At 39.5% G+C, this 23,568-nt stretch overlaps 1 protein-coding gene across 1 annotated transcript in view; it reads right to left on the reverse strand.

Moving 5' to 3' along the window:
- The window catches only part of EYS (EGF-like photoreceptor maintenance factor), a 1,897,540-nt gene that overhangs the window by 1,375,634 nt on the left and 498,338 nt on the right, over positions 1-23,568 (reverse strand). Inside the window, exons 13-15 of the mRNA XM_090034512.1 lie at positions 19,649-19,762; positions 17,523-17,645; positions 11,012-11,116 (exon numbers count right to left, since the gene is read on the reverse strand). Coding sequence (XP_089890638.1) covers positions 11,012-11,116; positions 17,523-17,645; positions 19,649-19,762 — 342 coding nt within the window. The remainder of the gene's footprint in view (positions 1-11,011; positions 11,117-17,522; positions 17,646-19,648; positions 19,763-23,568) is intronic.

A 23,568-nucleotide genomic window follows, 5' to 3' on the forward strand; every position in this document is an offset into this window, starting at 1 on the left:
ATGGGAAAGAAGCATACAATGGATTTAAGGTTTGATAGAATACATAGGAAAGGCAATTATTTATTGGAGTTTTGATAAATAAAACATTCTTCTCTATCCAACATTACAAAAGACTATAAAAGGCTACAAAGAGTTTTTGTGCTTAGTCTCAATTTGATGTAAAATTAGAGACTATGGGGATAGAAAGCCAGTCAGTAAATCATAAATGCAACAAGATTGCTACCTCAAAAAATATGCAGGGCCTGCTTTTCCTCTCAAGTAAGTCAGTACCAAAGCTCCATTGATTTCCACTGATGGGATAAACATTTCCCAACAAACAATATGTGCATATTTGTCAGTCCATTTCAGCTGATGTGCACTGTTCTGCCAATTTGCCCAAAATATATTCTATGCACAAACAACCAGAAGAGAATCCTTACTAAGAGGAATTCCTCAGTAACGTCATGCATGAAATAAAATAGAGCCACATCTAGTGTTAGCCACCTCAGTAGGCGAGTCAATCAAGAGGAGGAAAGACACAAGGGTGGAGAATTTCCAGAATATTGTGAAGTTTCACATAAAATGAAGATGTGGTGGAGCACAGCTCTTTTTTGCTGATATGCCACTGATGCAATTTATTTTTCATTCCAAGACTGTTCTAACTGATCCAGAGATTGTGGAGTTATGGATCTTCAGAGTTACGGTGTTCTGAAGCCAGAAGAATGAAGTCTATGACCCAAGCTAATAAGAAAAGGTTCTATTAATATTCCATCTACTAATAGTTGTACTAATATTTAGCACAGGCTCATAGCTATGGAAACATTAGCATTAGAAAATTAATTACGTTATGGTTTTGCATTTTTATGAAAGATAGAATAAACATAATGGAATTCAAGAAGATACTTTTCTATTTTCCATTAATGCCTAAATTAATTTGCTCACTGACACTTTAAGGGTGAAAGATAAACAAAGGAATCACTTAAGCCAGAGTCACTGAACTCAAGCTTTAATTTTATTTGAAGATTAGGGTAGCTTTAAAAAAGTACTAAACATTCACTGAAGATGCAATTTACTTTTCATTGAGACCCCATTTTGAATATTATATGTCATCCTGGTGTTAACTATGTTCAAGAAAGTTTCATACAAAATAGGATAAATGCATAGAAGGGATACTAGGATGATTGGGAGGCAGAGAACCTCTTTTTTGTGATGAGAGTTATGTAGAAGTATTACCTTTAGATTGACCTAAACAAGATTAGGTGTGTCTAACGGCTGAGCATACAGGCATCCACAGGTCATACTCAATCTAAATTTAGTTCAACTCAAAAGGTGAACTGATTTTATATGAACCTACATTAATCTGATTTAAAACAGATTGATCTGGTCTAATAAATGCCTGAACACAGCACAACCCCTAGGTTGGGAAAACCCAACTACTCACCCCAGCACTGGGGCTATGCTGCTTGTAGCACCAAATCTAGCTCCCCCCACCCACAACTGAGTATCCCCTGACAGACCCACTGATCCCCTCCTCCTGAAAACCTACCAGCTCCCTCAGACCTACCAGCCCCAATCATGGAGCCATGAACCACATCTGATCTCGCCAGCCCCTCTCCCCCCAGAGTTATTTACCATGGTCTGCCCATGAGTAGCAGCAGCAAAACCATGCACATGCCTAAAAGAGCTAGCCTTATTTAGAATCATAGAATCATAGAGGTAGGGTTGGAAGGGAACCTGTAGATCTTCAAGTCCGACCCCCCACCCTTCTCTGGACCCTCTCAATGTTGTCCACATCCCTCCTGAAGTGAGGCGCACAGAACTGGACATAGTACTCCAGCTGTGGCCTGACCAGTGTTGCGTAGAGGGGGAGGATCACCTCCTTGGCCTTACCTGAGATGCACCTGTGGATGCACAACAAGGTCTGGTTAGCCCTGCCAACTGTGACCTCGCATTGTCAGTCCATGTTCATCTTGGAGTCAATAATGACTCCAAGATCCCTTTCTGCCTCCGTGCTCTCAAGAAGGGAGTTTCTCATCTTATAAGTGTGCTGCTGGTTACTACTGCTCAAGTGCAGCACCCTGCACTTGTCAGTATTGAAGCACATCCTGTTTTTGTTAGCCCACCCCTGTAACCTATCCAGGTCTTGCTGCAGTCTTTCCCTCCCTACTAGTGTGCTCACCTCACCCCAAATTTTGGTATCATCAGTGAATTTAAACAGGTTTCTTTTTACCCCGTCATCCAAATCTCTGATAAAGAAATTGAACAGCGCAGGCCCAAGGACTGAGTGCTGGAGGACTCCACTGCCCACTTCCCCCCAAGTCAAATATGACCTGTCCACCACCACCCTTTGCATATGACCCTTCAGCCAATCTGCAATCCATCTGACTGTGTAGGCATCAATGCCACAGTCGCCTAGTTTTTTAATGAGAATGGGGTGGGAGATGGTGTCAAAGGCCTTGCTGAAGCCCAGAAAGACTATGTCCATGGCGACACTTGCATCCAATGCTTTGTGACCTGATCATAAAAGGCAATCAGGTTAGTCTGACATGACCTTCCCCTAATGAAACCATGCTGGTTGCCCTTCAGTTAGGCAAAACAAAGGCTGAGAAGCAATATGATTGGTGTCTTTAAATATGCTGCAAGAAATTTAATGAGGAAAGCTAGTTAAACTAAAAGAGAATACTAGCACAATAACAAATGAGTTTAAAGTGGCCATGAATAAACTTAGGGTGAAAATTAGGAAGAGATTTCTACCCATCAAAGGTATGTGGCTCTGGAACAGCCTTCCAGCAGGAATACTGAGGACAGGCAATCTAATTATGTTTAGGCTGACACTTAAGTTTTTGAACAGCATTATCCAATATTTTTGCCCAGGTTGAGCTAGTCTGTCTCTTCTAGTCTTTTGTCATTAATATGTAGAATTCCCAGTCAAAATCACTGGAGTGCTTTATACAAGATATATAGAAAGTCACCTCTTCTCTTAAATAATGAACTGCACTGAGTTCCATTCTCTCATTGCAAGACATTTTCCACATTGCACATTATTTTTCCAGTTCTCTTTTTTCTATTATAGCCCCTATAGTGATTTCTTGGGGGAAAAAAAAGAAGTACTAAATTTCAGAATAATGTGAAGATATTTAAAAGCATAGGAAAAGAAATAACCTCTCTCTTTTTGAAAGAAGTTTGATTTTTTTACTAGCTATACCATTGGAACAGCTAATGCAGAAAAAAGTGAGATTTGGAACTGAGAGGAAATACTCCTGATTTTTCCCCCCACTAAATAAGCTCAAAAAGTTCAAAATTAAAGTTAACATACCTTCCAAAGTCAATTGAAAGACTATGGATATAATTGGACTCTCTCAAATTTAGAAGCAAACCCTTAAAGAACACCATGTTGGATACTGACTTTTGCTTCACAGTATATTTTTGTTTCCAGAAGTGCACAAAGGATGAAGCAAAGACTTCACACGTCAGTCCTTATGATTACTAATTGTTATCAGTTTACTAATGTATCTAGAGTTTTCTCTTAGAAATTAAGTTGACTGGTCTTTCAAAAGCAACATGCATTAAAGCAGGATGAACTAAGTTTAGATGCAACCTTTTCCTGGTTATAGACCAGCATGACCTATCTCAGGTCAAAGGCAGGGAAGGACAGGAGGTTGCTAGGACCTGACTGCAACTGCTGTTTGTCTCTGGAAGCATGGGGAGAGAGCCTGGTGCCACAGTTGTCCCTGTGGTGGCTTTTAGATAGCCAAAGCCCCATGCCACCCACACCACTGGATCCAGTGGTTCCACAGGCCACATTTGGCCTGTGGACCATTGGTTACAAGCCTCTGCATTAAAAGACAAATGTAGAGATGACTGTGTTACTATATAACTACATAAATATATTTTCCTTTATTTGAGCAAATATTATTTATTACAGGGGAACCATTAAGCATATTAACATATGATGTGCATGTATGCATAGGTTTCTATATCCTAAAAATGTAATTGTAAATTATGCATTCATGCACATGACTTAGTGTTTCAGAATGTTAAATCGGGCAGATATTTTTGTACTCATACTAAAGTTGGAGTGCATGCAACAAAAATATTGCTTAGCAAAACAAGGCATAACATTTCTGTTTATCCAGCATGAAAATAGTAATAAAATATAGCCACAAGCACTGCAGTTTACAAGGTAAAATCAACCTGAAATGTCAAAATATAAGAATTCAATTTTAATGAAACTACCATGGTAATAGAAAAGTTGCTGACAAAATTGAAATGTTCTAAATCTTAAAAAATCTAAATGGCACCATTAGGTTAAGAAAATCTTTATGCATATGAACCTGGCTCACTTAACATAAAATGGTGAGCACACAATGAGATTGTGTGGATTAACTTCAGTGGGCCTTAAATAAGTTCCAGCCATTACATCTTATCTGGGCTGATACTAGAAGCAGTAGGATGTTTGTTTAATTTGTTCTTTGTTTTCTTCATGACAAAGGTATGTTAGAGATGTAGAAACCTGAATTGGTGAAAAACCTCTCTTTTGCATCAGTAAAGGCAATATAGCTGAAAATCTGGAGTCTCTGGTCAGCCCTAGTATGTACAGTCTCTGAGTGGGTAAATGTCCCTATGTGAGCAAGGGAATGGAAGTGAATATAGTGGATAAGTGAACTTTGAGAAGGTAAAAAGGTGCAGCATATAGGAGAATCAGAAGGAGCTCAGAGGGGAGTTACCTGAGGCACTCTTTCCATATACAGTTCTATAGAATCATAGAAAATTAGGGTTGGAAGGGACCTCAGGAGGTTGTCTAGTGCAACCCCCTGCTCAAAGCAGGATTATCCCCAACTTGATCATCCCAACCAAAGCTTTGTCTAGCCAGATCTTGAGCACCTCCAAGGATGGACACTTCACCACCTCTCTAGGTAACCTTTTCCAGTGTTTTACTATCCTCCTAATGGGAAAATTCATCCTACTTTCTAACCTAAACTTCCTTTGCTGAGACTTGAGAACATTGCTCCTTGTTATTTCATCTGCCATCACTGAGAACATTCACTTGACTCCATTCTCTTTCAAACCCCTATTTCAGGTAGTTGAAGGCTGCTATTAAATCCCCTCCCAGTCTTCACTTCTCTAGACTAAATAAGCCCAGTTTCCTCAGACTGTTCTCAGAAGTCACGCACCCCAGTCCCCTCATCATTTTTGCTACCCTCCACTAGACTTTTTCTAATTTGTCCACATCCTTTCTGTTGTCCAGAGCCCAAAACTGAACAGAGTACTCTAGATGTGGCCTCACCAGTGCTGAATAGAGGGGAATAATCACTTTCTTCAGCCTGCTGGCAACACACCTACCAATGCAGCCCAGTATGCCATTAGCCTTCTTGGCAACAAGGGCACACTGCTAGCTTATATGCAGCTTGTCCTCTGTAACCCCAAGGTCCTTTTTTGCAAAGCTGCTGCTCAGCCAGTCAGCCCCCAGCCTATACTGGTGGATGGGATTGTTCCTTCCTAAGTGCAGGACTTTGTACTTGTCCTTGTTGAACCTCATGAGATTTATTTTGGCTCAATCCTTCAATTTGTCTAGGTCACTCGGAATCCTAGCCCTATCCTCCCATGTATCTACTACTTCCCCCAGCTTGGTGTCATCTGCAACTTGCTCAGGGTGCACTCTGTATCATCTTCCAGGTTGTTGATGAAGACAATGAACAAAATCAGGCCTAGGACTGGCCTTTGGGGCACTCCATTTGATACTTATTGGCATAACTGAAAATAGGACAATGGTGACTATGACCTCCTATTAGTGTATTATTCTTTTTTCTACCTAAAGCAATAAGAAATTTCTTCTGCATGAGATGCATGTTGGCGAATACACTGTAAAAAAAAAAAAGAGTGGTTTGGAGGGACTAAAAGAGGAAATAGAGAGCATCACAGAAGATGGGGCACTTGACCAAACTGGTTCAGGAAGTAACACTACATTCCAGAAAGAAATGAATTGTGCATCACAGCACCAGAGAAAGTGCAAATCAGAGAGGAGGCCTGAGAGTCTGAAGCCACCAGAAGCCAGAAAACCAGGCAATATCCTATACAGCTGTAGGCAAATGAGGACTGTGAGATTGTTACTACCAAAGATAAAAAGACTAAGAGAATACAACAGAAGTAAAAGTATCTAATTGCTATAATGAATTTTACCATGGAAAAAAGCAAAAAATATTTCCATTGCTTTTATACCAATGCTAGGAATCTAGAAAATAAGTAAGGAAGAGGAATCAGAAGTGCTCCTTATTTAGAAGAAATTTGTTACAACTGGCATTGTTGAAACCTGGTAGGATGACTGCATGACTGGAATTATAAAAAAGTACTTGTTATAAATTGTTCATGGAAAAGAACAGAGTAGGTAAGAAAGGGAGAAGATGGATCTCTATTTAAAGAGATCATTACCCTTTTAAGGCTACTGATACCTCAAAAGAACAGGGACTTGAATGTAAATGCACCAATATGCTCAGTAATATATTCAAGCTGGGGTTATTGGTGTGGTTGTGTTGCAGACTACCAAAAATCAAGCCAAAAAACAGGATGAGTTGTACCTCATGTATTCATATATAATACATAAAAATAAAAACAAATACCTACAGGGACTTCAATTTGGGAGACATGCTGGAGTTTTCATGACGTCCTAGTAAAACACACTTAGGAGTTTCCAAACATTATAGATGATAATGTTTTATCACAAAAGATATTGTACCCAGCATAAGCCAACTCTATTGTGGACCACATCATAATTGGTAACAGTGAATTAATCATTGTTTTCTGCAAGTTAATAGTTGCTAAGGGACCAGACTGTATGTTTTGATTATACTTAAACAACTCAAAATCAACAAACCCCCCAAAATTGCACTCAATAGTCTTAAAAAATATGGGGGGGGGGAATTCCTGACTCACTGATGTCAATTTCATAAAAGAATTGAGAATTTTGGAGGTATGAAAGAATCTTAGGCTAGGTAGACACATCCACAAAGAGATAAAATGTGCACATGATCCAAAATACTAAACAGTGAGGATAAGTCACTCATACAGAGCAAACTGGTTCTTTACCAATCTGGTTAAGTTAAAACAAAATACATTTTAATACAGCCAAAAGCAAAAATATAGATACATGTTGAAAAAAGGAATACAAGCCATATTTACAGAAAGAAGAGTAGTTCCCTAGAAAAAAGTGACTGAAAAAAGACTAGTCTGATTCTTGTATGTATAGAATGTGGAGCAAGAAGAAGGAATAGGTAGATATTCTTGGTATATCTACACTGGTAGATCAATACTGAACCAGCAGATCCATATAACTCATATCCAAGTCCTTTAAAAGTGTTGACCAAGAAGCCTCAGACAGCATTAATCCTGACTTTAAACAACAATGGATCACTGGAGAAGTCCCGGAGATAGGAGAGAAAGCCAACATTTTGCCAATATTTGCAAAGTATAAGTGAGATTCACTTGAATAATAAGAAGTGTATCAGCCTGATATCATTCCTGAACAAAATAATGGGACACCAACTAGTTACTCTAGTAACAAAGATCAAATGCAATCTACATAGGTTTATGGAAATAAATCATGCCAAACTAAGATGGTATTGTTTTTTAAAGATAGTTTAAATTTGGTAGCTAAAGGAAACACATTGACTAATATACATAGACTTTTACATTCTTTTTGACTTGATACTACATGACATTTTGATAGGAAACAAGAATGATACAAAATCAACATGGCACATATTAAATGGATTAAAACTGGCTAACTCGAGATGTAATCATAAATCATAAAGCAGCTCCATTCCCAGTGAGGTTGTACAAGGACAGTTCTTAGACTCACCCATTTAATTTATTTCTTTTGATCAGTGGAAAAAACAAAGTTAATTATTAATAAAGCAGTCAGATGATAGAAAAGCTGAAACAGTGGTAAATGATGAGAAGGACAATTTGTTGTTACAGAGACTAGTAAATTAGATTATAAAGTACATGTGAGTAAACACTGGAACAGTCCATGCCAGAATTTATTGTTCCTAGGTACTGCATTTATACATATACCCAAAACCACAGTATAATGAGCTGTGGCAGTGTAGTCACATCTTCCAGGGGATCCAGAGGGTAAGCCTGCCAGCCCAGAGTGGCTCCACTCTAGTTCAATGTGCTGTGAAGGGACTGGTTGGGGCACAAGTGTGCTACAGTGTGGGACTAGCTACCAAGCAGCCTCCACACTATAGTAACCTTGTGCCCCAGTCAGCCCTGCTCATCATCTTCATGTGCATTGCGGCACAGTAAATAACTCCATAGTAGGATCGTACTTACATTGGGCTGTACTATTCTGTGGCAGGGTTAATTATTTTACTCCAGCCTAATAGAGCTGCACATGTAGACACTTTACTGCAGAGCTAATTAATAGACGTGTGTGAAGCTTTGGTCACCAGTTCAATTTGGAGACGATTTGGCCTGACTTGGAGCCTGTCCATCACCCTCTGACACCTCTATTTCCATTTTCACTGACTGGCTTTCTTCCATGCATACCAGCCCCTGGCTTCTTCACTATTCATTCCATCAAGAAAGAGCACACACACACCTATTGCAGATGCTTCCTAAGCCTGACAAAGGGTTTTTAAACCTGAAAACTTGCTAAGATACATTTATCCAACTATTCAGTTGGTCTAATAAAAGATATGAGAGTTACCCTCAATTGATCCATGCTGGGGCCAGGACCCAAAGGAGGGTCAAAGGGCCAGGGGCCCACCATGAGAAATGCCCAGAACAAGAGGCTCAAGATTCCGATTAGCCTGAAGGCAGGGCCAGGGCCTAAGGGGGAGCCAAAGGTCCCAGATAGGAGACCACTGCTGGAGAGGGTGAAGAATGAAATGTGTGAGGCATGGGCCTCAGTGTAAGGGAAGGTACAGAGCTGCAGAATGGATGTCATCCCAAGACACCAAATGGGCAGCCTCCCACCTGGGAAACATCTGAATCAGTTTTCCATCAAGGCATGGCAGGAAAAAGAGGGATGGGCAGCTGGCCCAGAAACAGATTGGCAGGCAGAGATCTCACTGGCATCAGGAATTCCCGCTGTTACAAACTACCATCCCTGCTGGTTTCATTCTGCTGTGCCTTAACACACATACAAAGTCACACATGTAATGAGATTTGCTTTCAGAAGCTTGAGGTACAGTTTCCCTGGAACCCCTGCACCTATCTCTTTGAAACCCGGCAGGTTTCATGTCCTCAGAAGGGGCTACCATCCCTGCTGCTTTCATCTAAATCTGCTTTAACACACATAAATGACATGAGTTTTGCTTTCAGCAGTTTCAGGTGCAATTTCCCATAAAACCCTGCACCTATCCCCTTGGAGGTTGGCAGAACTCATGCCCTCATAAGGGGCTACTATCCCTGATGTTGTCATCAAAATCTTCTAAAAAATGACAAAGTTATAGGTATTTCAGTGATTCCCCATTATTGTCTCTGGCTGAATCACCAAATCTCTCCAAATCAATGCCAAATTTTCCAATGCCAATTCAGCTAAATTGATTTAGGACAGTGATCCAAATCCCTAAATCAAATCACTGTTCGCTGAATCAGCTGAATCTGAATCAAATACTTCGCTATTCATACAGGCCTACTAATCAGTCAACTCCACAGTAAAGTGCATATGTAGATGTCCCCTATATGTTTCACTATGGTGGAACTGAAGGTCATTACATAAAGAGTACAGCTTAGACTTATAAGAATGGGGACTGGGATATATAATTTTGGAAAAGACTTTGGATCATGGTAGATAATCAGCTGAATCTGCATTTTGTGTGTTCTGTGACTGCCATCTTATTTTTACAAATAAAATGCATTTAAATTCTGTACCATTATCACAATGTAGATGTTACCCTCAAAGTTATTAAATACCCTAAAATAATTCAGTAATACTTTCCCCATGAAACTTCCAGTGAAAATACAGAGATTCTCTCCACATTTCCAAATGGAAATAGCTCAAAGATGCAGATTTAAAATGCTTCAACCCTTTCTACCATTAGTTATTGGAACAGTTTCCTACTAAAACATACAACAGATTTTTCTATCCAAATATAACTTGTTCTCTTTTATGTTATGCCTATTTTATTGACTTAGATTGCTAACTTAACACAAAGCAACATGCCAGTAAATGACCTAACAAAACAAAATAATTACAATTGGAAAAGTAACCCTACATCATTATATCCGAACTACTATTTCTTCAATCCAATAGTGACTTGTCAATCTACAGCATAAGTAGCACAAAAAAGTATATTTTCAGAATTAGCCATGCTATATAAGTCTGGTATATTTAGATTAGCATATTGTATTAAAATATATTAGATTAAAACTCTGAGAAATTAATCTACAGTTACAAATCAAGTTCAGTAGAGAAAAATTATACTGATATATGTTAATTTTCATATGCTTACAAGATCATACAAATTTAGTAAATAGTGTTTCTGTTGCTAGACTGCAGGAAATAAGTTGATTTGACATTGTAAGTGACCTCAATTCAAAATTACTAATAGCTTCTATAAAGTTCTTCACAACCCCAAAACCTCTATGACATGGAACTTGCACTCTCTCTTTCCTTACTTTCTCATAAGACATTTGGGGGAAAAAAAACATTTCAGGAAGTACAAAAGTAGGAAACAAAATCATTTCACATTTATGTAAGATTATCAGAAAGTTACCATGTTTAAAGCATGTGAATTGCTGAATTCCCCAAATATTCTGGTGTGAACTAGTGATATTTTCATATTTTTATACAATACTTTATTCAGTAATTTACAATATACCCCTTCAACCTAAATGTTCTTTAAGCAAATTCCGAAAAAGAGAAGTTCCAACCTACATAATAATCATACATTGTTTCACTACAGTGCTCATCCAAGTCCTCTCTCTTTTCTTAGGCAAAGCACATCTGTATCCTAAATCATGTGATAAAAAGTTATCTTTTAAAAACATTCTATATTTTTCACCAACATACCACCTTACTACCTACCTGGCAAACAGCTACAGTAAAATTCACCAATCAAATCCTGGCAATAGCCTCCATTTTTGCAGGGCTTGAAAGCACATTCATCAATGTCCATTGAACAGTTTTTGTCTGACAGAAAAGAAAATGAAACATTAAAACTATAAATCATTTTGGGTTTAGGAAAGCAGAAAGCTACTTCATAGTCCAAGTGACAACTACATAATTTAACTTTTCCAGGTTGGGAACGCTGTATTTTATTTTTCCTTGACAGCTGTAAAGTTAGGGATTTTCATCGATCATAGCTGATAGTTAAACAAATTAAATAGTGTATAAAGGCGTGATGTACACAAAAAAGTGAGCCACTTTCACAAATACATTTCATTTCCAGCAGCAAAGATATAGTTAGCACTGTATGGCACATTAAAAACATCAAATAAAGAAAACAAACAAAATGATTTCAGAGGTCTATTGTTTCTAATTACTATATATATATATATATTCATAAATATATATATTCTTACGGTTATTTCCTAGCATAATCAGGTGAAATTTCTCTTTTGAATCCAAAAGTCAAAAACAAATTCAGCCAGTTTTTTCAGTTTTCACCTATTTACAGATTCTCAGGTGAGCTACAAACAAAATTGATAACAAATCCAAAGTGTAACAGAAACAAAGAAATGTTAAGTAATGTAAGAAAGAAGATTTAAGAGCAAATAAATCGAGCATAGTGAACCAGATCCTCAGTTCATGCATCAATGAATTCATCAGCTACTTGGTGCTGCACTAAATACCTGTTCTGTGATCAGACAACTTACTTTGAGCCACATGATTGTAGATTGGGTATGGCATGCACAGTAGGGGTGTGTGCAGCAGTCCATATTTGATTCAGAGTCAGATTTGGCTCGATTCAGGGGTCAGTAATTCGATTAGTTGATTAGGATCACTGTCCCATTTCGACCCAGCCGAATCTGAATCTGAAGATTTGATACCGATTCAGAGAATCAGCGATTTGGCCATAGACACAGCTTTAAATATTTTTCTATATACCTTGAGGTACCAGATGTGGCTTGTGAATGCTGAGATGGTGGGGCAGATGGAGTATCCCACAAGAGCATGAGGGGGCCTCCCACTTGCTCTGCAGCAGACCCCCCCCACCCTCCTCCCTCGGTGATCAGCCACAGGGTGACCCCAGGTGCCCCCCCAGACCCAAGGGGCATCAGTTGCTGAGCCAGGGGGAGGAGAGGTCATGTCCCCTGTGCATTCCACAGTGGATGTGAAATTGAACCAGAAATGCTTCTGGTCCATTTCTGGGACCGCCACTGAGTGCACTCGGGATCCCCCCCCCCCACGCTCCTGTGGGATGTTCCATCTGCCCCCCTATCTCAGTGTTCTCCAGACACCTGGTACCTTGAGGTATGTAGAAAAAACATTTAAGGGTGTATCTATGTCCAAATCAATGATTGTCTCCAAATTGATTTAGAACATTCCAATTCTATTCAGAGAGATTAAAGGGTCTAGTGATTCAATTTGGATTCGGAGATTTGGCAGCTGAGTTGGGTTGAATTTCTGCTGAATCAAATCAGTGACTGAAGCTTGTACAGCCTGGTCAGACTAGGGAGAGAGGACAGGAAAAATGTAGTCCTGGGGCTTGGGTGAGAGGCTGGAATTTCCTAGCTACAATGCTGTGCTTCGAATGTGTACAGATGTTCAGTACATTGGGCTAACTCATTCCCAATTTAACTTAGTACACCCACTCATGTGAACTTAATTAGATCAGGCCAGCAATCTTTTTGCCTGATCTTATGTCCTGAAACATCTGTACAGATCAGCACTTAGATTGACTTAACCCTAGTTGGGCCGATCTAAATGTAATGTCTGTACATACCCTTAGAGTATACTCTCATTTCCTGTAAGTTATACTGGAGGTTACTTAAGTCCCTACTTGGGCCATAATCAAGAGACTTAAGAGTGAAGTCTTATACTTAAGTGGAGTATAATATATAATGAAGTCTGTATATAATTTTTTTTCAAGTCACTGTTTAGAAGACTTTCAAGAACTCTGATATGCATATCGGTACTGATTCAGATTGGTTTGAAATGCCTCACGTGAACATAGGATTTGGAGTCCCAATTTGGTGTCATCTGAGTAAATAATTTCTAAGACTGTCATCCCTCCACAATCTTGGTAGAATACGGGGAGGATAGGAAAGCAGCACAGCTGTCCATTACATAATTTAGAAGGCTTTTCTGAACAATTAATATTAATTAGATAAAATGGGGCAAGTGCCTGAACCAGCACCTTTGTTTTCCAAAGCAGCGAACCATCATTCCTCTGGCTTGTTCATCTTATATTGGCTACACATATCTTCCTCTCAGATTTATATTGTGCCTGCTTCAAGAGTAGGGCTGGAGGTTTTCAAAGAATAGCCCATGGTGAAGTTATGAAGTCGCTTTGCTTTCAGCCATAACATGATAGTTATGATTTTTCTGTAACTACAGTTTGAGACTTTACTCAACATTATGTGCATGTCTAAGCAATTCTGTTTCCCTCAGGCATCAGTGCAACCAGAGTACAGCCTACAGAGTGCAAGGAAATGTAGGATGAACATAGCTATGTAAAATCCAATGTGAGCATAAAGTGCCAAAAGAGTAAGTTACGCAGCTATGGAAGTGCCACTTAGACATGGTACTTAGCAATGTCATCTTATTTCACCAATAGGAAATCTAGATTCAAGTATGTACTTCTTCCATGGACTTCCTTTGTGACCTGGGCAAGTTATTAATCAATCTGTATCCCTCTCTCTGTGTCTTACCCACAACTTGCACTTTCCTAATATATGCTTGCCTTAGGGTTTTGAGTTAATAAAGAGCTTCCTATAATATACAACCAAACAGGTGGGTTTCTCTGTTAAAAGGTCACAACTGAAAACCTTCAGTATGTTCTGGTTTACCTGAAAAAAATCTCAGATTTTAAATATATTATATTGAGATATATCATTCCATTATATATATGTCAACAATAATTTTAAAAATATATTTTCAAATTTAATGGGGATAAACAATAATAGGAAAAATAATCTCAGTGTTTTCCGTGAAGCTATGACAAAAGGACAGAATAAGTCCCATTCCAGTTTATTTTGTTCTTCCTTGGAGAATATACACAGTTTTTCCCAGATGAGTCTAACTGTTACACTTTACCTTCTAATTAAACAAATCATGCATAATGCTTTCAAATGAAAAACTGTCAGAGAATTATTTTTGTAAACAAAGCTGTTTGACTAATTTCTAGTTGATTGGAAAAGTGGTATTGTTGAACCATAATTGAGTACCTATTATTTCAAAGAACTCAGTAGTGGGTTGTGTATTTTTGTGTACATGGGCAAGCATGCACACACACTTCATTCTAATATTATCCCTGAATTTAATATTTAATATGAAATCTAAATAGGATTTTTTTGTAAACCAACTCCCCAACTTTAATTTAATGTTAGGTGAACAAGATGTACTAGTGTAAGTAAACATTAAGTACAATGATAAAGATCATTAAGGAACACCAGAGAAATGAGAGAATAATGGCTGACCTGTAGGGCAGTGGTTAGAGATATGTACAGGAATGGCAGAGCCACCCAGATTCCGACTGCCTCTGGGTGAATGGGATCTAGACCCCAGGATCTCCAGCATCCCAAATGAGGTTAATCCTGACCGTCATAGGTTTTGGATGATTCCATGTCTGGGATGTGCATACAGGTCCCTTCTACTACTGCACATGATCAGTGGATGTAACTGTGTAGTCATGCATAGGTTCATAAGACTATGTGCTCACAATAAGAATGCCAACCTGTTGTGTTACTGATTTCTTGGAACAAGGGCTAAAGACAGACATTCAAAAAGCCTGAGCCTGAATTGATTCAATCTTTGCAGATTAGTTTAACTGGTTTGAAACTGGATAGACGTACTCTCTGGACTGAGGAAATTCAGGTGCATGCCTGCGGTGTCTCATGCTAGAAGCTGGGGAGCTGATCTGAGGAGGGCATGGCCAGTCCCCCACAGGACTCTCTCATTAGGTAGGTCTGCCTGCATGGTCCCAGGCTTTTCCCCACTGGCTGCTCAAGCAGGAGGAGTGTTGCCAGCCATCAGCCACAGGCTAGCACTCTGAGGCAAGGTGGGGTATGCTCAGTGCATGCATCTGTTGATGATATAGAGCTTTTCAGTCTCCTTCCCTGACTTATCACACTGTCTGTAGCAAACTGTCAGGTGAGTAAGCCACCTGGGGGAGGGACATAGGGAGGGGAGGAGGTGATAACAGTCTTTATCACCTGATTAGTAAAACAATAGTTTCTCTCCACATTACTTCAAATTTCATAAACAGCCTACCAGCTGACCTGTTGATTAGCTCTAAAAGCGTAAGCAGTCACTGTACTGTCTGTCTGTCCCAGAGAAATTGGAGAGAGAGACACACACAGACACCTCTAGCCATTAGCTAACATGCCACATGCTGGCTATGGTCTCTGCTGTGGCAGATAGGAGGAAGAGATCTCTGCTTAAACTGCAGTGGGGAGGGGAATAGAGGGGGGTATGGGGAAGCTAACAGACCCTGCTGTGCCTGAGGTCCAGCCAGGCAGGTGCAGAGGGGAGGGGCCAACCCTGTTGTGGAGCAGAGAGCCCTGGCCAGCCCAGAGAGCATGCCAGGATGCTGGGGGACTCTTATTTAACTTAAACAAGGAAGGGGTCTGGGACAGGCATTGCATAATCTGGTTTGAGCCAAATCATTTAAGTCTGATACTACATTCAACCAGGTTTATCTCAATAGTGGCTTCAGTCATTTTCAAACTGGTTTATTTGCACTGAACATCTGTTCTGTTAAAGGTTTAAACCAGTTTCTGATCACTTAAACCAGTTTATGTGTAATGTCTGTCCCTAGGTTTAATGGGCATGTCTACATGAGATGTTTACTGCACAATTGACTAATTAACTGCATAATAAACATCTGTCTACACATGTGCCCCTATTAGGATGCATGAAACTAATAAACTCTGCAGTAGGGTAGGAATTATAAATATAAGCCCAACCCTGCTGTGGAGTTCTCATGAGTAGCAGCACATTGGCAGATGCTGAGGCAGCTGGCTCGGGCACAAGGGTGCTTCAGTGCAGGTGCTGCCTGCCAGCTAAACACACTAAAGGACCTTGTGCCCCAGCCAGCTCCTCTGCAGCAAACTGAGTCCAGTTGGAGCAGCCCCAGGCTGGCAGGCTGACCCCTGAGGCCCTCTGTCAGTCAGGGCTGCTGCGACCTAGCTTAATGTGGTATGCTCCAGGCACACATGTAAACTACATGCCTGGGACCTTCCTGGGAGCAATAAACCACAGAGCAATAAGTGGTTGATAAACCTTGGAGCAATAAACCGGAGTTCTGCAGTTTACTGCTGACCCCTAACAGCATGTGTAGATGCACCCAATGTGACAAGGAATGCCATGTGGATGACCACATCAGGATGCCTAAGTTCCAGAAGAAATAGAATTCCACCTTTTGTCCCTACTTGTAAATAGCATCATCCTCCAATTGAAACCGTTCATTTTCATAGAGCTGGCTCTCAGTCGCTTGCCCAAAGCCATTGACTTTCCTCTTTCTCCACATATTCTTCTCTTTTTCTTATCCCTGTACTACACAGGCATTCAGCTAGATCTGTTTGCCACTACCTACATCCTTATGCACATTTTTTATATCAAGTCCAACACTGTTGGTATGTAAGTATCTCTTCTCTTAGATTTGTCAACACATGAAGACTGTCACCTTCTGCTATTACTGTTTGCCCTCTCATTATCCCTCACTGCTAGAGCAGTAGCACTCTTTTTTGCCTTTCTAAAACAGCAGCTCAAAAATCAATATGCCACAAGGTTAGGGGCTGGAACATATTAGTTATTATGTCCTTGTGGAGAATGCTTTATTAGTTTCCCTAGAGGATTCTGGCTCCGAAAGGGTCATGAACAGAATTGACCTCTCATGCAAGTACTATTTGCAAGTTTTCTTAATTCTATTTTATATAGAAACAAATTTGTAATTGGCAAGCTGTTTATCATGAGAATCATTCATATCCCACTTGAAGCAAACTGTGCTTTGTCTAAAACACACAGTTATTCTCACTGTTATCCAAATCACACAAAAGAAAATCATAGTGGTGACATGATCTTCAAAAGATAAACATTACTCCATATAGCTGTCATTGCTTGCCTGAGTAAACTTTGAAATGAGACTTAGCTAAATAAAGCAGATGAGGTATTTTAAAATATTTTCTCTATGCAAGATATACTTTTTTGCTTACTCTCTTTTAACAGAACAGCATTCATATCAGCACTTCTAGCATCTGGGAAAGAGATTAAGATAGACAATGGATACGAAAGGACATTGCAGTGAGATGAATTGGTTTTCATTAGTACCAAAGCAATAAATAAAACACAATCAAGAACATTTTATTTACTTCTAATTTTTGACCAGATTTAAATAATTATTATCTCATTTAAGTTTAAAAATAAATCTTACCAGTGAAGCCTGGAGGACAAATACAACTGTAGTCCGCAATGAGGTCTAAACAAGTTGAATTGCTTTTACAGAAGCCGTAAGTGCACTCATCAAAGTTGATTTCACAGTTCAGACCATCAAATCCTTGGTTGGAAAAACAAAGAGCAGTGTATTATTAATCTATACCTGTGCCTTTTCTTTTCCAACACCGAGAGTGTGTGTGTGTGTGTGTGTGTGTGTGTGTGTGTGTGTGTGTGTGTGTGTGTGTGTGTGTGTGTGTGTGTGTGTGTGTGTGTGTGTGTGGGGTGGGGGGAAGGGGGGAACTTGTGTGCGCACATTTGCTGTTTAAATAATAAATCATTGTATGTCATGTTTGCTGTTTAAATAATAAATCAATGTTTATCAAATTACTTTATAAAAATAAACACAAAATACCTTATGTTTTTATAGAGAGCTCTTTCTGAAAGACTTTTCTATTCTATTCTATTAGTAAATCACTACTTTTGACCTCCAAATGCATTTTAAGCGCATCACAAAAATAGGACTGGGGGTTTACCTTAATCCAGTTTTAGCTTTTTTTCCATAATCATCTCATAAGAACTAGTTAACATATATGTTAAAGAACATTTATAATGAAATGAATTTATAAAATTATTTTGGTCAAAGTTTTAAAAGCTCTACCAAATGCCAATTCTATTTCCCAACATTTTCTATTATTATGTGTTTTCTACAGAACAGTGAATGTGTGGAACTGAATTTTAGCTAATTCTAACTTGTAGGAGAAGGCAAAGGTTTCATATACAAGAAACTGCTGAAGAATCTCTACTACAATATCTGACATTTCATGCTCTTGTAAATGTATTCTAATGCATGGTCACGCTACAAAATGACTATCATTAGTGCTGTCACAGGCCATGGCTGTAAGAAGACCATGACTAATGTTAAGCTATCAGCACCCTCAGTGCAACGCATATTCTAATAATTTCTCAAACTGACCATGGAACCAATTTCCACTGATCCCTAAGTCATAAAACTTTGCAATTACCCTGAGTTCCTTAATAATGTATACAGTAACAGTTCTCATTTGCAATCAGAGTTTAATCAGATCCATGTCTCACAGATAACTACCAAGTCACAAAATTATCAATATGAATGCCAAGGTTTATTTTTCTAATTCCAATGATATGAGATTAAGTCAGGTAAACAGTAACATGAACCTTTATAAACTTAATTTACAACTGATCTACAATAACTATCTTGTTTTCTAACTTAAATTAACTAATACTGGAAACTACACTTTTAATAAAATATGTTTAGGGAATCTCATATGATCGTAGAAATAGCATAAGCATTATAATGCCTATAATATTACGTAATGTCTCTGAAAATTAAAACTACTGTAGTTAACCCCATCTTATTCTTTAAGTTTGACATTAAAAACAGGCTACATTACTTCATCTTTCATAATTGCAAATTATAAAATTGATTCTGTTTCTCCTAAGATCTATCAAGTTATCCTGTAAATATTCCAAGCAGAAACAATTCATAAAAGGCTCTGAGAAAAATCACTCTAAATTCAGGGAAAAAAAAAATTATGAGTGGTTTTCTCAGCAATCAGTTTTGTTCATGTTCAGTAGTTTACATTGAAGAATAATAAGAAGAATACAATAAAGAACCTTTTCTTAAAGGATATGAATGGACTCCAAAATACTGGCAGTCAAAAGGGAATTACTATCTCTATTATAATTGTACATGTTATACTTAAGTCCTCAGGCTACAAAGTAGATGCTTATATATCCACACCCAATGCTTCCCTAATGCATTTCAGTTTTCTGATCCATCTTCTATAAAGTTGGGGTATTAAACATTTGTTTTTATTACTGTCATTCTAGTATTGCTAGATTCATGGATATATATCTACTTAAATAATGCTTCCACATGTACCTGTTGTCATCTTTTTATGAGCATTTGTTTTGTCATCTTGATGTACCCAGATGCAAATAAGACCTCAGAAGTAAATAATGTACCTTGATAAGGGAGAAGTTATAACTCTTGATTTGAAGCCTGTCAAGGCAGCCTCAGACTCTTCAGGCATTTTTTTGCAAATTGTCACTTATGATAACAATATATTATTTTGAACAACTTACCTTCAGGACAGAAACAATCATATCTGTTGACATCATTCTGACAGACAGCACCATTCAAGCAGGGTGTGGAATCACAGTTATTCACTTCTATTTCACAGTACTGACCTGAAAAACCTAAAAGAAGAAAAAGAAGAAAATAGGTTCTCTCATTTTTATGTGTACCTCTGCATTAAACATTTATTCCAGAAACTTTTGCCCAATTAAAATAATGTAACACTGATAATAAATCAATATATTCCATTGCAGCAGAAGATCAGAAAGTATATATTCTACTCCTGGTCTTGAATACATTTGGCAAGTTACTTGGCCAATGTTTTTAAAGATTTCCACCAATACACATAACAGCAACACCTTTATTTTATATTAGCTGCACTATTTTATTGGCAGTACAAATTATAAATTCACTGGCTTCCTCTTGAAGAAACCACATTCTGGGTCTCTGCGTTCTGCAGGATATACATTCACACTTGTAATTTTCAAATGTACAGAGTATATTATAGACTCTCACTTTTAAATTGTTATAATACAGTTTTTAAAAAATGAGAATTTTCTTCATAATCTGATTCTTTCAGTTGAGAAGAAATACACTCCAAAGGAAAAAAATTAATCCTATGGAAACAGCAAGTAAATATACTGAACCACATTGTCAGGAAACAATTTGCTGGAAATATGTTGGACTGCTAGGAAGGTAGTTCAGTATATTCATAGTCAAGATAATTCAATAGAATTCATTAAAAATAATCTGAGGCCTGAGTGGCCACTGGGTTTTCTACTTGAATATTCTAGTTCAGATGCAAAACAATGTTAATCATAATTGCCCGTTTAAATTAATACACTTTTTAAAGCATTACATGAAGTAAATAGATACAAAGTATATTAGTAATTTGTGTGTACTGCAAAGCCTGTAGAAAAGTAAATGTATTTTCAACTCCTGATTTTATCAGTGACAATTTAAAATATCACTGTTAAAAACCTACAGACGATAAATGAACCTTTTTTCTACTTGATTAAAAAAAGAAAAAAAGATCACAATATCCCATACCTTCAGTGTTAATCAAGTAAGAAAAAAATAATATTTTCCTATAAAATGAAAATATTCCACCATAAAGCTCACATGTAGCTTTATTTTCTGGTTTAAGTACTTTCACCATGCACTTGAGTAATTACTTAAAAGGCAAAAAATTCTTTTTTGTATTTATGTTCCAAGGACTACTGAATGTAGTGAAATATTTCATTTGCATTTTATGCACTACTATTTCAGTAAGCCTCTCAGAATGTATCTATTTATGCTAGTAAGTAAAACCAAGTTGTACATAACTTACAAAGTAATTTAAAAACACACACAAATTAAAAAGACAACCAAGTAGCATTTTTCATATTTCATGTTGTAACTCCAGTTCTCAAGCTCATCACAATTTTTCAAATATTCCATATTCTAACCTTGCTCCACAGTGAAAATATTTCCTTTCTGTCATCAAAAATTCTCTTAGCATACTCCTCTATTTTGTGCCAAGATCATTACATTCAACTACAGTATTAAATAAAATCAGTCCCAAGGCTGATTCTGAAGATATGTTTCTAATAATCAGCCCAATTTCCTTTTCAATACAATTTATTGTCATCTGCTCTTTAGCCAATTTCTTGAGCACTTTACCATTATTCTACTAATCCCCACCTTCTCCAGTTGAAAGAATAATTTCCTGTCGGCACCATATCAAATGCTAATGTCCAGATAAATTGGAACTATTGTACTCCCTATGTTTAGAATATCAGCTATCTTATCAAAGAAAGGCATTAGACACATCCAACATGATTTACTTCTGGCAAATGCATGTTAAATTCCATTTAATTTTTCATTCAATTCCACCTGTTTAATTATTTTTTTGCTTCAAAATTTAACTAAAGCTTTGTAGACTACTGACATCAGACTAATGAATCTGTAGTTGCCTGAGCTCTGAATATAGAATCAAATATCTTTCAGAGAATTTACTTTTACCCTCAGAGATTTACAGAGCCACCAAAGAGACAGGAAGTGAGAATCCTAATGAGGTGGATCCCACAAAGAAGGGGGGCTCCAGTAATTCAAACAGCTATGTTCTTCCTTCACTTTTAGCTCTATTCTTATCTCTTCTTAACTCAGTTCTTTTGCTTTTGACTATTCAAATGAATAAAACCCAAGTTTTTCTCATGAACTGAGACCGGCCTGCTCACAGGTAAGCAGGGGCCCGTGGAGGGAGGGACTTAGCCACCTTAGCCAGCTGGGAGCCGGCTGAGTCAGAGGCTGGGGGGGCCATGCCCCCCCGGCTCCAATTTGGCCCAGCCCAAAAGGGAGCTGTGCAACTGGGCTGCCGGCATGTGAGGCAGGTTAGGGGGAGGGGAGTACTTACCTGTTCCTTCCCTTGGTAGGGGAGAGGGACACCCTAAGCCCCCTTAACCCCCTTAACCTCCAAGTCCAGTGAGGCATCAGCTGGCCCTTCTGTACATGTGCACAGTTTGAAAAGGGCTCAGCAATGGCACAAGCCCCAGTCTGGTCCCGGCTCCAGTGAAAGATGCATGGATGTAAGCCCTCTGTGCCCCCGTGAGCCCAGGGACTCCCAGAAGAGCCCCCAGGACCCCCAATGATCCCAGCCTGCCTGCAGGTAAGCAGGGGCCCATGGAGGGAGGGACTTAGCCACCTTAGTCAGCTGGGAGCCAGCTGAGTTGGAGGCAGGGAGGGCCACACCCACCCTGGCTCCTAATTCACCCAGCCACCCGGGTCACTGCACAACTGGAGCCTCACAAACAGGCCACGCAAACAGGTGTGCACAAGTTAGCATGGGAGTTCCTGCAGGACGGCAAGCAGGAGGGTCTGCGGCCCTGTGTGATTCCCCTAGAGTAGACAGTCCCAGCCGTAGCTAGTGCGTAAGTAGCACAACACAGATGAGCACATGCTGTACCCTGAGGGTCCCCTCGGGGTCTGTGCTCTCCCCCTCTGGCACCTCAGAGGTCTCTACCAAGACAGAGCCCATGGTTCTGGCCTCCACGTAGATGGAGCCTCTGGCTCTTGGCTGTGGGGATTTCTGTCACTTTTTCAGGCTCTGGAGTCTGGAAGCATGGCCACCTCCCCTTGTGAGTTTTGCTCCCTAATGGGGTCTCTGGCATACCAGCTGGAGGAGCTCCAGACTACAGTCCAGAGGCTGCATACCATCAGCGAGTGTGAGCAGGAGTGCGACTCCTACTGCTAGGCCCTTCTCCCCTGGGAGATGGAGAGTAGACCACGGTCTCCCTCCAGGACAAAGGAGGACTCAGAGGACTCAAGGACCTCCCTTATTGTCCAGACCAGGAGTTAGACCAAGGTGGTCAAGGGCCCCAAGGCCCACCAAACCCAGGCCCCTGCCCCGCTGGAGCTTTGCAACAGGTAGAAGAGCCTGCTGAGTTGCCAGCTCCTAGAGACAACACAGGCTCAACTGTACTACCGCCCCCACTCTTCCCAAGACAAAACACAAAGTGTTTGTAGTGGGAGACTCCATCCTGAGGGGGACTGAGTGGGTAATCTGCTGCCCCGATTCCTTAGCCTGGGAAGTTTGCTGCTGCCCTGGAGCCCATATTTGAGACATTTTGGAGAAGATCTCTAAGCTCCTCCGGCCCACTGACAACTACCCTATGCTCCTTTTTCATGTAGGCACCAATGACATGGCTTGGAGCACTCCCAGCTGGGTCATAAAGTGCTACAGGGATTTGGGAGTGGGGTTAAAGGGTCTGGGGGCACAGGTGGTGTTTTTGTCAATCCTCCCAGTCTCAGGCTATGGGCTGAGGAGGGAGAGCAGGATCCAGATAGTAAACCAAAGGATGTGGTGCTGGTATCATTGGAAAGGCTTTGGCTTCCATGACCACAGTCAGTTCTTTGGTGAGAGAAGCAGTGAGCTTCTGGGAAAGGACGG

This window comes from Crocodylus siamensis, chromosome 1 (assembly GCF_052110815.1).
Source record: "Crocodylus siamensis isolate JL-2025a chromosome 1, ASM5211081v1, whole genome shotgun sequence".
Taxonomy (NCBI): domain Eukaryota; kingdom Metazoa; phylum Chordata; order Crocodylia; family Crocodylidae; genus Crocodylus; species Crocodylus siamensis.